General features: G+C 50.9%; 1 protein-coding gene across 6 annotated transcripts in view; it reads right to left on the reverse strand.

Moving 5' to 3' along the window:
* LOC306764394 (extracellular matrix organizing protein FRAS1-like) overlaps positions 1-14681 on the reverse strand; it is a 623368-nt gene that overhangs the window by 502018 nt on the left and 106669 nt on the right. For all 6 annotated transcript variants that reach the window (XR_013771547.1, XR_013771548.1, XM_079251555.1 and 3 more), the window contains exons 4-8: positions 13982-14074; positions 12839-12998; positions 8422-8555; positions 7805-7888; positions 6024-6125 (exon numbers count right to left, since the gene is read on the reverse strand). Coding sequence is in view for 4 of the 6 variants with exons in the window: in XM_079251555.1 (XP_079107681.1) it covers positions 6024-6125; positions 7805-7888; positions 8422-8555; positions 12839-12998; positions 13982-14074 (573 nt within the window). In the remaining 2 variants the exon portion in view is untranslated. The remainder of the gene's footprint in view (positions 1-6023; positions 6126-7804; positions 7889-8421; positions 8556-12838; positions 12999-13981; positions 14075-14681) is intronic.

The raw sequence follows: 14681 nt of genomic DNA on the forward strand, positions 1-14681 counted from the left end.
CTACAGACATCTACACTACTCTATACTACAGACATCTACACCACTCTATACTACAGATATCTACGCCACTCTATGCTACAGACATCTACACCACTCTATACTACAGACATCTACGCCACTCTATACTACAGACATCTACACCACTCTATGATACAGACATCTACACCACTCTATACTACAGACATCTACACTACTCTATACTACAGACATCTACGCCACTCTATACTACAGACATCTACACCACTCTATACTACAGACATCTACACCACTCTATACTACAGACATCTACACCACTCTATACTACAGATATCTACGCCTCTCTATGCTACAGACATCTACACCACTCTATGATACAGACATCTACACCACTCTATACTACAGACATCTACACCACTCTATACTACAGACGTCTACACCACTCTATACTACAGATATCTACACCACTCTATACTACAGATATCTACACCACTCTATACTACAGACATCTACACCACTCTATACTACAGACATCTACACCACTCTATACTACAGACATCTACACTACTCTATACTACAGACATCTACGCCACTCTATGCTACAGACATCTACACCACTCTATACTACAGACATCTACGCCACTCTATACTACAGACATCTACACCACTCTATACTACAGATATCTACGCCACTCTATGCTACAGACATCTACACCACTCTATACTACAGACATCTACGCCACTCTATACTACAGACATCTACACCACTCTATACTACAGACATCTACACCACTCTATACTACAGACATCTACACCACTCTATACTACAGATATCTACGCCACTCTATGCTACAGACATCTACACCACTCTATACTACAGACATCTACGCCACTCTATACTACAGACATCTACACCACTCTATACTACAGACATCTACACCACTCTATACTACAGACATCTACGCCACTCTATACTACAGATATCTACACCACTCTATACTACAGACGTCTACACCACTCTATACTACAGATATCTACGCCACTCTATGATACAGACATATACACCACTCTATGCTACAGACATCTACACCACTCTATGCTACAGACATCTACACCACTCTATACTACAGACATCTACACCACTCTATTCTACAGATATCTACGCCACTCTATGCTACAGACATCTACACCACTCTATGCTACAGACATCTACACCACTCTATACTACAGACATCTACACCACTCTATACTACAGACATCTACACCACTCTATACTACAGACATCTACGCCACTCTATGATACAGACATCTACACCACTCTATACTACAGACATCTACGCCACTCTATACTACAGATATCTACACCACTCTATACTACAGACGTCTACACCACTCTATACTACAGACATCTACACCACTCTATACTACAGACATCTACACCACTCTATACTACAGACATCTACACCACTCTATACTACAGACATCTACGCCACTCTATACTACAGATATCTACACCACTCTATACTACAGACGTCTACACCACTCTGTACTACAGATATCTACGCCACTCTATGATACAGACATATACACCACTCTATGCTACAGACATCTACACCACTCTATACTACAGACATCTACACCACTCTATACTACAGACATCTACACCACTCTATACTACAGATATCTACGCCACTCTATGCTACAGACATCTACACCACTCTATGCTACAGACATCTACACCACTCTATACTACAGACATCTACACCACTCTATACTACAGACATCTACACCACTCTATACTACAGACATCTACGCCACTCTATGATACAGACATCTACACCACTCTATACTACAGACATCTACGCCACTCTATACTACAGACATCTACGCCACTCTATGATACAGACATCTACACCACTCTATACTACAGACATCTACACCACTCTATACTACAGACATCTACACCACTCTATACTACAGACATCTACACCACTCTATACTACAGACATCTACACCACTCTATACTACAGATATCTACGCCACTCTATGCTACAGACATCTACACTACTCTATACTACAGACGTCTACACCACTCTATACTACAGACATCTACGCCACTGTATGATACAGACATCTACACCACTCTATGATACAGACATATACACCACTCTATGCTACAGACATCTACACCACTCTATACTACAGACATCTACACCACTCTATACTACAGACATCTACGCCACTGTATGATACAGACATCTACACCACTCTATGATACAGACATCTACAATACTCTATGATACAGACATATACACCACTCTATGCTACAGACATCTACACCACTCTATACTACAGACATCTACACCACTCTATACTACAGACATCTACACCACTCTATACTACAGATATCTACGCCACTCTATGCTACAGACATCTACACCACTCTATACTACAGACATCTACGCCACTCTATACTACAGACATCTACGCCACTCTATGATACAGACATCTACACCACTCTATGCTACAGACATCTACACCACTCTATGCTACAGACATCTACACCACTCTATGATACAGACATCTACACCACTCTATGATACAGACATCTACACCACTCTATACTACAGACATCTACACCACTCTATACTACAGACATCTACACCACTCTATACTACAGACATCTACACCACTCTATACTACAGACATCTACACCACTCTACGGACACGTCTGGACATCACCAACATGTACGAAAGCGAGCGTCTTCGCCCATGGGGCCCGGTCAGGCTCAGCCCGAAAGGGTTACATGGGCCCCGCCTCCCGTGGGCTCACCATATGCGGGAGGAGCCGTAGGGGTCGGGTGCAATGTGAGCTGGGCGGCAGCAAGTGGCGGGGACCCTGGCGGTCCGATCCCCGGCTGCAGAAGCTGGCTCTAGGGACGTGGAACGTCACCTCTCTGGTGGGGAAGGAGCCTGAGCTTGTGCGCGAGGTTGAGCGGTTCCGGCTAGATATAGTTGGACTCACCTCGACGCATGGCTTGGGCTCTGGAACCAGAACCCTCGAGAGGGGCTGGACCTTCTTCCACTCTGGAGTTGCTCATGGTGAGAGGCGCCGAGCAGGTGTGGGCATTCTCATCAGCCCCCAGCTTGGTGCCTGCACGTTGGGGTTTACCCCGGTGGATGAAAGGGTAGTTTCCCTCCGCCTCCGGGTGGGGGGACGGGTCCTGACTGTTGTCTGTGCTTATGCACCGAACAGCAGTTCAGAGTACCCACCCTTTCTGGAGTCCTTGGAGGGAGTGCTGGAGGGTGCTCCTTCTGGGGACTCCATTGTTCAGCTGGGGGACTTCAATGCTCACGTGGGCAATGACAGTGAGACCTGGAGGGGAGTGATGGGGAGGCATGGTCCCCCCCCCCCCCCCCCTCTGAACCCAAATGGTGTTTTGTTATTGGACTTCTGTGCTCGTCATGGATTGTCCATAACAAACACCATGTTCCAACATAAGAGTGTCCATATGTACACCTGGCATCAGGATTCCCTGGGCCGCAGTTCGATGATGGATTTTGTAGTCGTGTCATCGGACCTGCGGCCACATGCCTTGGACACTCGGGTGAAGAGGGGGGCGGAGCTTCAACTGATCACCACCTGGTGGTGAGTTGGCTCAGATGGTGGGGGAGGAAGCCGGTCAGATCTGGCAGGCCCAAACGTGTTGTGAGGGTCTGCTGGGAACGTCTGGCTGAGTCCCCCGTCAGAGCGAGCTTCAACTCCCACCTTCAGCAGAGCTTCAACCATGTCCCGAGTGAGGCGGGGGACATTGAGTCCGAATGGGCTGTGTTCCGTGCCTCTATTGCTGAGGCGGCCGGCCGGAGCTGTGGCTGTAAGGTCGTTGGTGCCTGTCGTGGCGGTAATCCCAGGACTCGTTGGTGGACACCAGCAGTGAGGGATGCCGTCAAGCTGAAGAAGGAGTCCTATCGGGCCTTCTTGGCCTGTGGGACTCTGGAGGCAGCTGATGGGTACCGGCGGGCTAAGCGACATGCGGCTTCAGCTGTCGCCGAGGCAAAAACTCGGGCATGGGAGGAGTTCGGCGAGGCCATGGAGAAAGACTTCCGGACAGCTTCGAAGCAATTCTGGTCCACCATCCGTCGGCTCAGGAGGGGGAAGCAGTGCTCCGTCAACACTGTGTACAGTGGAGATGGGGAGGTGTTGACCTCAACTCGGGACGTTGTGGGTAGGTGGAGGGAATGCTTCAAAGACCTACCAACACGTCTTCCGATGAGGAGGCAGAGCTGGGGGACTCAGGGGTGGACTCTCCTATCTCTGGGGCTGAAGTCGCTGAGGTGGTCAAAAAGCTCCTTGGCGGCAAGGCCCCGGGGGTGGATGAGATCCGCCCATAGTTCCTTAAGGCTCTGGATGCTGTGGGGCTGTCCTGGCTGACACGCCTCTGCAGCATCGCGTGGACATCGGGGGCAGTACCGCTGGATTGGCAGACTGGGGTGGTGGTCCCCCTTTTTAAGAAGGGGGACCGGAGGGTGTGTTCCAATTACAGGGGAATCACACTCCTCAGCATCCCTGGTAAGGTCTATTCAGGGGTCCTGGAGAGGAGGATCTGCCGGATAGTCGAATCTCGGATTGTGGAGGAGCAGTGCGGTTTTCGTCCTGGTCGCGGGACAGTGGACCAGCTCTATACCCTCTTTGGGGTCCTGGAGGGGGCATGGGAGTTTGCAACCAGTCTACATGTGCTTTGTGGACCTGGAGAAGGCATTCAACCGTGTCCCCCGGGGGCTCCTGTGGGGGGTACTCCAGGAGTATGGGGTACCGGACCCCCTTGTGCGAGCTGTCCGGTCCCTGTACGACAGGTGTCAGAGCTTGGTCCGCATTGCCGGCAGTAAGTTGGATTCGTTTCCGGTGAGAGTTGGACCGATTCTGTTCATAACTTATATGGACAGAATTTCTAGGCGCAGCCGAGGTGTTGAGGGGATCCGGCTCGGTGGCCTCAGGATTGGGTCTCTGCTTTTTGCAGATGACGTGGTCCTGTTGGCTTCATCTGGTCGTGATCTCCAGCTTTCACTTGAGCGATTCGCGGCCAAGTGTGAAGCGGCTGGGATGAGAATCAGCACCTTCAAATCTCAGACCATGGTCCTCTGCCGGAATAGGGTGGATTGCCCTCTCCGGGTCGGGAGTCAGGTCCTGCCTCAAGTGGAGGAGTTTAAATATCTCAGGGTCTTGTTCACGAGTGAGGGAAGGATGGAGCGCGAGATCGACAGACGGATCGGTGTGGCATCTGCAGTAATGCGGACTCTCGATTTACCAGTCGATCTACGTTCCTACCCTCACCTATGGTCATGAGCTGTGGGTCGTGACCGAAAGAAGGAGGTCTCGTATACAGGCGGCTGAAATGAGTTTCCTCCGCAGGGTGGCCGGGCTCTCCCTTAGAGATAGGGTGAGGAGCTTGGGAGGATATCAGAGTAGAGCCACTGCTCCTCCGCATCAAGAGGAACCAGTTGAGGTGGCTCTGGCATCTGGTTAGGATGCTTCCTGGACGCCTCCCAGGTGAGGTGTTCCAGGCACGTCCCTCTGGGAGGAGACCCCGGGGAAGACCCAGGACACGCTGGAGGGATTATATCTCTCGGCTGGCCTGGGAACGCCTCGGGACCCCCCCCCCGCAGAGTTGGCAAATGTGGCTGGGGAGAGGGAAGTCTGGGCTTCCCTGCTTAGGCTGCTGCCCCCGCGACCCGACCCTGGATAAGCGGCACGAAGACGAGATGAGACGAGACTGTGACGATCATAGTACTTATATCTGTATGCTGTGACGATCATAGTACTTATATCTGTATACTGTGACGGCTGTGAAATAGACACGTGGACGCATTGTAGATGATGTATACTTTGTACTTGTTGCTTACTGTACCCTGGTCAGGCGCCAGCTGCGTTGCGTTGTACTTGTACGCGTGTAACGACAGTAAAGTTGACTCTAATCTAAATTTACTGGAGGTTCAGTGCCGTCGTATGAATCCTGCAGAACAGTGAATGTGTGTGTTGTCATCCCCACCTTGGGACAGATGGCCGGCCGACAGGTGCTGGTGTGGCATTTCGACTGACCCCCATCACACACACATGTGGTGCAGTCCGTCTTCTGCCACCGCTCGCCATGCTGCCGAGACATGGAGACACATTTAGATCATCTCCAAATAGACCAACAATCTGACACAACTTGTGGGATACTTCTTCAATCCAACGAATGTTTTTTTCTCTGAGGGGACAAACTGAGGACATCCAGGTGAAATGTGTCCTAACACACATCTCTTCAGCACACACACCAGCCAGAAACAGTCATCAAAGTTCTGATGGTAAACTAACACTTTTAATGGAATCAGCAGTGATGAAATTCCATCCAGGAAGACTATGATGGATTTTCCTCAAGACTGTTATCTGGAAAACACACAATGGACCAATCAGAGAAGGCGTGTTGACACCGTCACCTGAGTGGAAATCTGTCCTAAAACCCGTCCGGAGGTCCGTTCGAAAGCCCGTCCCGAAGTCTGCCCCAAAGTCCGTCCAGAAGTCCGTCCAGAAGTCAGTCCCGAAGTCCGTCCCAAAGTTCGTCCCGAAGTCCGTCCCGAAGTCCGTCCCAAAGTTCGTCCCGAAGTCCGTCCCGAAGTCCGTCCCAAAGTCCGTCCTAAAGTCCGTCCAGAAACCCGTCCGGAGGTCCGCCCGGAAGTCGGCCCCAAAGTCCGTCCAGAAGTCAGTCCCGAAGTCCGTCCCGAAGTCCGTCCCAAAGTCCGTCCCGAAGTCCGTCCCAAAGTCCGTCCAGAAACCCGTCCGGAGGTCCGCCCGGAAGTCGGCCCCAAAGTCCGTCCAGAAGTCAGTCCCGAAGTCCGTCCCAAAGTCCGTCCCAAAGTCCGTCCCAAAGTCCGTCCCGAAGTCCGTCCCAAAGTCCGTCCAGAAACCCGTCCGGAGGTCCGCCCGGAAGTCGGCCCCAAAGTCCGTCCAGAAGTCAGTCCCGAAGTCCGTCCCAAAGTCCGTCCCAAAGTCCATCCCGAAGTCCGTCCCAAAGTCCGTCCCGAAGTCCGTCCCGAAGTCCGTCCCAAAGTCCGTCCTAAAGTCCGTCCAGAAACCCGTCCGGAGGTCCGCCCAGAAGTCGGCCCCAAAGTCCGTCCCAAAGTTCGCCCAAAGTTCGTCCCAAAGTCCGTCCAGAAAACCGTCTGGAAGCCCGTCCGGAAGTCCGCCCGGAAGTCAGTCCCAAAGTCCGTCTGGAACCCCGCCCCGAAGTAAGTCCCAAAGTCCGTCCGGAAACCCGTTCGGAAGCCCTCCCCGAAGTCAGTCCCAAAGTCCGTCCCAAATACCGTCCCAAAGTTCATCCCAAAGTTCGTCCCAAAGTCCGTCCGGAAACCCTTCCGGAAGTCCGCCCGGAAGTCAGTCCCAAAGTCCGTCCCAAAGTCCGTCCCAAAGTCCATCCCGAAGTCCGTCCCGAAGTCCGTCCGGAAGCCACGGTGGTCCAGCTTCATCTCCTAGACCAGACCAGTCCTCTCTTCCAGAACAGGATTCCAGAACCTCTTCCTTCATGGTCTTCACTTGACAAGGAATTCATGTTTGTTTTCTTCGTTTCAGAATCTCCATCATTTGTTCGCTTCTTCACATCGAACTTGGTGTTGTGATTTTGTGCCATTTATTTTCATCATTCCTGGCGCTGAGTGGGAGGTCAGGGCGGGGTGTGATCCGAGGAAAGACCTGAGGTGAGATTGCATTTCACCGCAGGACGGAGAGCTGATTCGTCTCACAGCCACATTCTAGCATGCATTCATCCAAGCTATGAGAAAGGGTGCTGCCTACCTGGTACTGTCTTCCTGCAGACAGGCAGGGGTTGGACACACACCGTGGACAGCAGTGGCCTGGCTGGATCACCAAGTTCTCATGCTGAGGACGAAAGAGATGGAGTTTGTGACAACATGGTCAAATATGTTTACCTACAGTTTGAGCTGGATGACTAAAAAACACCAAGAATCACCCAGTTGACCCAAAAACCTGCTGGCAGGTCCTAGCAAGAGGCACATGCTGTGCGTGAAATGATGCAGGAATGCGGTGAGCGTCCTGTCTGCGAACCAGGACAGCCAGAGGTTCTGCAGACAGATGCAGATTAGCTTGTTTCTGCTGCTGTCCATGGCTTTAATGTGCTCAGTCCCTATCAAACAAACTCATCAATGAAAGCAACAATTATCCTTCCAGCATAATGAGCTGGACCAGAACCGGATCCGGGGCTTGGTTTCAGCTGCTGAACTCCAGTAACATGATGTGCTTTTTCATTTCTACTTATATGAGACTCTGTGTGTTTAAAGCGGCAACATTAAGATGTTTGCTTTGAATCCAAAGGTAGGTGTTGTTGAACTGAGAAGGAGAAAAGCCAAACTGGTGGACTGTGTTTTAGTACGTTTACATGTGTGAAAACTCACTGGTTTGCAGGCTACTTGCCGACACTCCACCAGCGAACACTGGACTGTCCCACTGCTGCAGATACATCGCGAACAATGGCTGGGGTTCCACTCCTCCCCGTCCCTGTAGACACGCCCCTGCCAGGAGCAGGACTCTGGCGGACAGGTGAAAACAGTAAACTGTAAAAAAAGGCCAATGAGCTGCATGAACAGGGAACACGGGAAAAAGATGCTGGGTTGCATCATATCTGATCCATAAGAGCTGAGATTAACATTTACACTGCTAATACCTCGTCTGATCGGGACCATGCTGACGCGCAATCAGAGCCGTCCAAGCAAACGAGTAGAGAACAGTGTTCCTGTGGAGTCATCGCCTCACCTTGTCTCAAAATGTTTATATGACGTCATTGAACATCCAGTGATTGATTTTAACGGATTGAAAGAGACCGTGACGCACGCTAGGACGCTAGGACCGTGACGTACGCTAGGACGCAAGGACCATAACGTATGCTAGGACCGTGACGTGCGCTAGGACCGTGACGGACGCTAGGACCGTGACGTAGGCTAGGACCGTGACGGACGCTAGGACCATGAAAGGCGCAAAGACCATGACATACGCTAGGACTGTGACGTACGCTAGGACACTAGGACAGTGAAGTTCGCTAGAACCATGATGGACGCTAGTACCGTGACGTACGCTAGGACCGTGATGGACGCGAAGACCGTGAAGTACATTCGGACCGTGATGTGTGCTAGGACCATGACGTACGCTAGACTAGTGACGTACGCTAAGACCGTGATGTACGCTAGGACACTAGGACCATGATGTACGCTAGAACCGTGATAGACGCTAGGACCGTGACATACACTAGGACCGTGACGTACGCTAGGACCGTGACGGACGCGAAGATCGTGACGGACGTGAGAATCGTGATGTACACTAGGACCGTGATGGATGCTCGGACCGTGACGTACGCTTGGACCATGAGGTACGCTGGGACCGCTTGGTCCGTGATGTACGCTAGGACCATAATGTACGCTTGGACCATGATGCACGCTTGGACCGTAATGTATGCTTGGAACGTAATGTACGCTTGGACCGTGACGTATGCTCGGACCGTGATGTACGCTTGGACGGTAGTGTACGCTTGGATTGTGACGTACACTAGGACCGTGATGTACGCTAGGACCATGACGGATGCTAGGACCGTGACGTAGGCTAGGACCGTGACGGACGCTAGGACCATGTAAGGCGCTAGGACCGTGACATACGCTAGGACCGTGACGTAGGGTAGGACCGTGATGTACGCTAGGACCGTGACGTACGCTAGGACCGTGGCATACGCTAGGACTGTGACGGACGCTAGGACACTAGGACCATGACGTATGCTTGGACCGTGATGTAAGTTTGGACCGTGATGTACGCTTGGACCGTAATGTACGCTTGGACCGTGAAGTACGCTAGAACCGTGATGGACGCTAGTACAGTGACGTACGCTAGGACCGTGATGGACGCGAGGACCATGACGTACACTAGGACCGTGGCGTACGCTAGGACTGTGACAGACGCGAGGATCGTGACGGACGTGAGGATCGTGATGTACGCTAGGACCGTGATGTACGCTAGGACCGTGACGTACGCTAGGACACTAGGACAGTGAAGTTCGCAAGAACCATGATGGACGCTAGTACCGTGACGTACGCTAGGATAGTGATGGACGCGAGGACCGTGAAGTACATTCGGACCGTGATGTGCGCTAGGACCATGACGTACGCTAGACTAGTGACTTACGCTAAGACCGTGATATACGCTAGGACGCTAGGACAGTGACGTACACTAGAACCGTGATGGACGCTAGGACCGTGAAATACACTAGGATCGTGATGGATGCTATGACCGTGACGTACGCTAGGACTGTGACGTACGCTTGGACCATGATGTACGCTAGGACCGCTTGGTCCGTGATGTACACTAGGACCATAATGTACGCTTGGACCATGATGGATGCTAGGACCGTGATCTACGCTTGGACTGTGATGTACGCTTGGACCATGATGGATGCCAGGACTGTGATGTACGCTTGGACCATGATGGATGCCAGGACTGTGATGTACGCTTGGACGGTGATGTACGCTTGGACGATGATGCACGCTTGGACCGTAATGTATGCTTGGACCATAATGTACGCTTGGACCGTGATGTACGCTTGGACCGTGATGGACGCTTGGACGGTAGTGTACCCTTGGACCGAGATGTACGCTAGGACCGTGATGTACGCTAGGACCGTGACGTACGCTAGGACCGTGACGTACGCTAGGACTGTGACGTACACTAGGACAATAGGACCATGACGTACGCTAGGAGCATTATGGACGCTAGGACGCTGGGACCGTGACGTACGCTAGGACCGTGACGTACACTAGGACCGTGACGTACACTAGGACCGTGACGTACGCTAGGACTGTGACGTACGCTAGGACTGTGACGTACACTAGGACAATAGGACCATGACGTACGCTAGGAGCATTATGGACGCTAGGACGCTGGGACCGTGATGTACGCTAGGACCGTGACGTACACTAGGACCGTGACGTACGCTAGGACCGTGACGGACAAGAGGATCGTGACGGACGTGAGGATCGTGATGTACGCCAGGACCGCGACGTACGCTAGGACCATGATGTACGCTAGGACCGCTTGTACCGTGATGTACGCTTGGACCGTAATGTACGCTTGGACCATGATGTACGCTAGAACCAAGATGTACGATTGGACCGTGATGTACGCTTGAACCGTGACTGACGCTAGGACCGTGACGTACACTAGGAGGCTAGGACCGTGACGTACGCTATTACCGTGATGGACGCTAGGACCATGACGTACACTAGGAACGTAACATACACAAGGACTGTGATGTATGTTGGGACGATAGGACCGTGACGTACGCTAGGACAGTGACGTACGCTAGGACTGTTACGTACACTAGTACACTAGGACCGTGACGTACGCTCGGACCGTGATGGACGCGAGGACCGTTACGTACGCTAGGCTTTTGAAGTACGCTAGGACCGTGATGTAGGCTAGGATGCTAGGACAGTGACGTACGCTACAACTGTAATGGACGCTAGGACCGTGCCGTACGCTTGGACCATGATGTACGCTAGGACCGTGATGTACGCTTGGACCGGGATGTACGCTAGGACCGTGATGTACGCTTGGACCGTGATGTACGCTAGGACTGTGATCTACGCTTGGACCGTGATGTACGCTAGGACCGTGATCTACGCTTGGACTGTGATGTACGCTAGGACCGTGATGTACGCTTGGACCGTAATGTACGCTTGGACCATGATGTACGCTAGGACCGTAATGTACGCTAGGACCGTGATGTACACTAGGACCGTGATGTACACTAGGACCGTGATGTATGCTTGGACCGTGATGTACGCTAGGACCGTGATGTACGCTAGGACCGTGATGTACGCTAGGACCGTGATCTACGCTTGGATCGTGATGTACGCTAGGACCGTGATGTACGCTAGGACCGTGATCTACGCTTGGATCGTGATGTACGCTAGGACCGTGATGTACGCTAGGACCGTGATGTACGCTAGGACCGTGATCTACGCTTGGATCGTGATGTACGCTAGGACCGTGATGTATGCTTGGACCGTGATGTACGCTAGGACCGTGATGTACGCTAGGACCGTGATGTACGCTAGGACCGTGATCTACGCTTGGATCGTGATGTACGCTAGGACCGTGATGTACGCTAGGACCGTGATGTACGCTAGGACCGTGATCTACGCTTGGATCGTGATGTACGCTAGGACCGTGATGTACGCTAGGACCGTGATGTACGCTAGGACCGTGATGTACGCTAGGACCGTGATCTACGCTTGGATCGTGATGTACGCTAGGACCGTGATGTACACTAGGACCGTGATGTAACCACAGATGCAGGAACGCTGCGTTATATTTATGGATAGAAAAACAAACATTTGCCACTAAAGCCTTTTAATCCGCTCTGAGAAGATTGTTTTGATAAAACAACTGATCGAGGTGGTGAGAAAGCACCAACATTTTTACAACATGAGGCATTAAACACACAGACGCAGCCATGTGCGCGACCAGCCCCGCAGCGTGCGCGACCTGCCTCGCAGCAAGCGAAGCTTCTCATGGAGGTTACCAGATGAAAGAAAACGTTTCTCTTGTTAAATGGACTTGTACTTCTAAAGTTGTTCTTTGGTCTCCAGAGGCAAAACAAAGTTCTGGCTGCTGGCGAAGGACAGAACAAGTTAGCCTGAACAGCGCCATGCCGCGTGCGCGCACCGAATCTGCTGAGGCTCTTTTCTTCAGGGTCTTTTCGGACTCCTTTCATATGGTTTTGTGTCTTAGTTTTGTTTGCAGTCCCGGTGATCCAGAAGCAGCTCTTACCTCCACTTCGGCCACATTTGGGGCAGCACTCCCCAGGTGGGATGAATGGGATCTGATCCCCCAAACAGGTGAGCGGGGGGCATGGCTTGGCGCTGCAGGTTACACTCCCTTTGGAGCAAACGCACAGCGAGCAGGCTGACGGAATCCACTGGCTGTCATGCTGGAGGAAACAAATGAAGAAAGGGATGGTTAAATAGGGAAAGGTAGGAGGTTTTCCGCTCCTCTTCAGTGCTTTTGTTTTGTCAAGGTTTATGTTGCGCATGCATCGCCATGTGAGAAATAAACAGCCAAACATTTGAGGAGGAAGAGGAAGGATGGAGGATGAAGAAGCCATTTTTCTTTCTGAGAACAACTTGCAGCGTGACAGACACCAGAGGCATCGGAAGTGACAAAGAGATGACATGAACGGAGCAGGACTGTGACGTACGCCAGGACGTATTTGGACAATTTTATCATGCCTCGCCTTTGCTTCGCTGTGCAGCACTCGCAACTTATGTTGGCCTCTAGCGCCGCCCTGGAGGTGAATCTGTGCAGGACAACACTAGTTCTGAACTCAATCACCCTGCCAGGTGCAGACAGTTTTCTGACATGAAACATTTGAGTTTGTAAGATTATCTGATGCTCTGCATGACTTCGCAGACGGAATTTCTCTCCGTTTAGAGCCGAAATCTCTAAGTTTACCCTGCGGATGTGCCTAAATGTCTCTTCTGCTGGTAGGAGGATCCAACTTGGACTCAGTTTCCTGGTTTTTATTTCCATTTCACGGCAAAGAATACAACAAAATCCATATAATGAAACACAGAAATGAGAATCTGAACACGAAGAAGGCCAACAGAAAACCAAGAGAAAGGAAACGACAACCATGACGAGCAGAAATCTAGTTTTAACCTTGAATTGTAGATTTTTACTTTGATTGGAATTACCAGTTCAGACTTCCACTACTAACCTTTTCCTGACAGATTTTACAAAGAGGCTCATAAAAACTTTATTCCAGCCATGGAGGCAGACATCAGAACTTTTTCTGCAGACTGAGAAACATTTCTTTGTAAAATCAAAACAGCTAAAATATCATGCTGATAATAAAAGTCTGATTTCTGATGCATGTAGGTTGGAGAAAAAGAAGAGCTTAAGTTTGGACTTAACTCCATACGTAAGGCCTTGGTACTGGCAGGACCCCGCGGTCCAGGAGATGCACTCTGGACAGCACTCGTTGGACGGGATCCTCAAGTGTTCACCCTTAAAAAGTCACACAGATGCATGAAAACTGAGAACACACTCTGCTGGTCTGTTTCCAGAGAAATGACCTGACAGGCAGCCATGCAGGCCTTCCCTGCTGCACGGCCGCCGTGCGCGTGGCGGGAAACAGATAAGAAAGCAGCAAGACGCAGTTTGTCATTTTCTGTTCATTTGTGAGTGAAAAGAGAGAAATGAAAAATGTGGAGCCGTCTACTTTGACGTAGAACATTGGAAATTGGCACATATGTTAATTACCCCAAGACACGCAAGAAAGTCAATATAACACCTGTTGCCTTGGCAACAAGGTGTCCGCTACCTGGGTTTTAAGCCCATTTCTTCATGTTATGTGCACTGCATACGTCTACATGGAAATATACTGGATCTGCACCAAAGTGAACGGTTGTTCGGTCCCTAACCTGCTCCATTGTGAGGAAGTGGGGAGTTCAGCGTGAGGTGCAGATCCGATGGATAAGGCTTTCATTTCTTTTATTATTTATTTATATATCATCATAAAATATATCCATGGTACTTATTTGTAGGGGTGGGGAATCAAATGGAAAAATAGAAAATCTGGATTTTTTTCATACCAACTTTAACAATAAAACAA

Source organism: Telmatherina bonti (genome assembly GCF_933228915.1).
Source record: "Telmatherina bonti genome assembly, chromosome: 13".
Taxonomy (NCBI): domain Eukaryota; kingdom Metazoa; phylum Chordata; class Actinopteri; order Atheriniformes; family Telmatherinidae; genus Telmatherina; species Telmatherina bonti.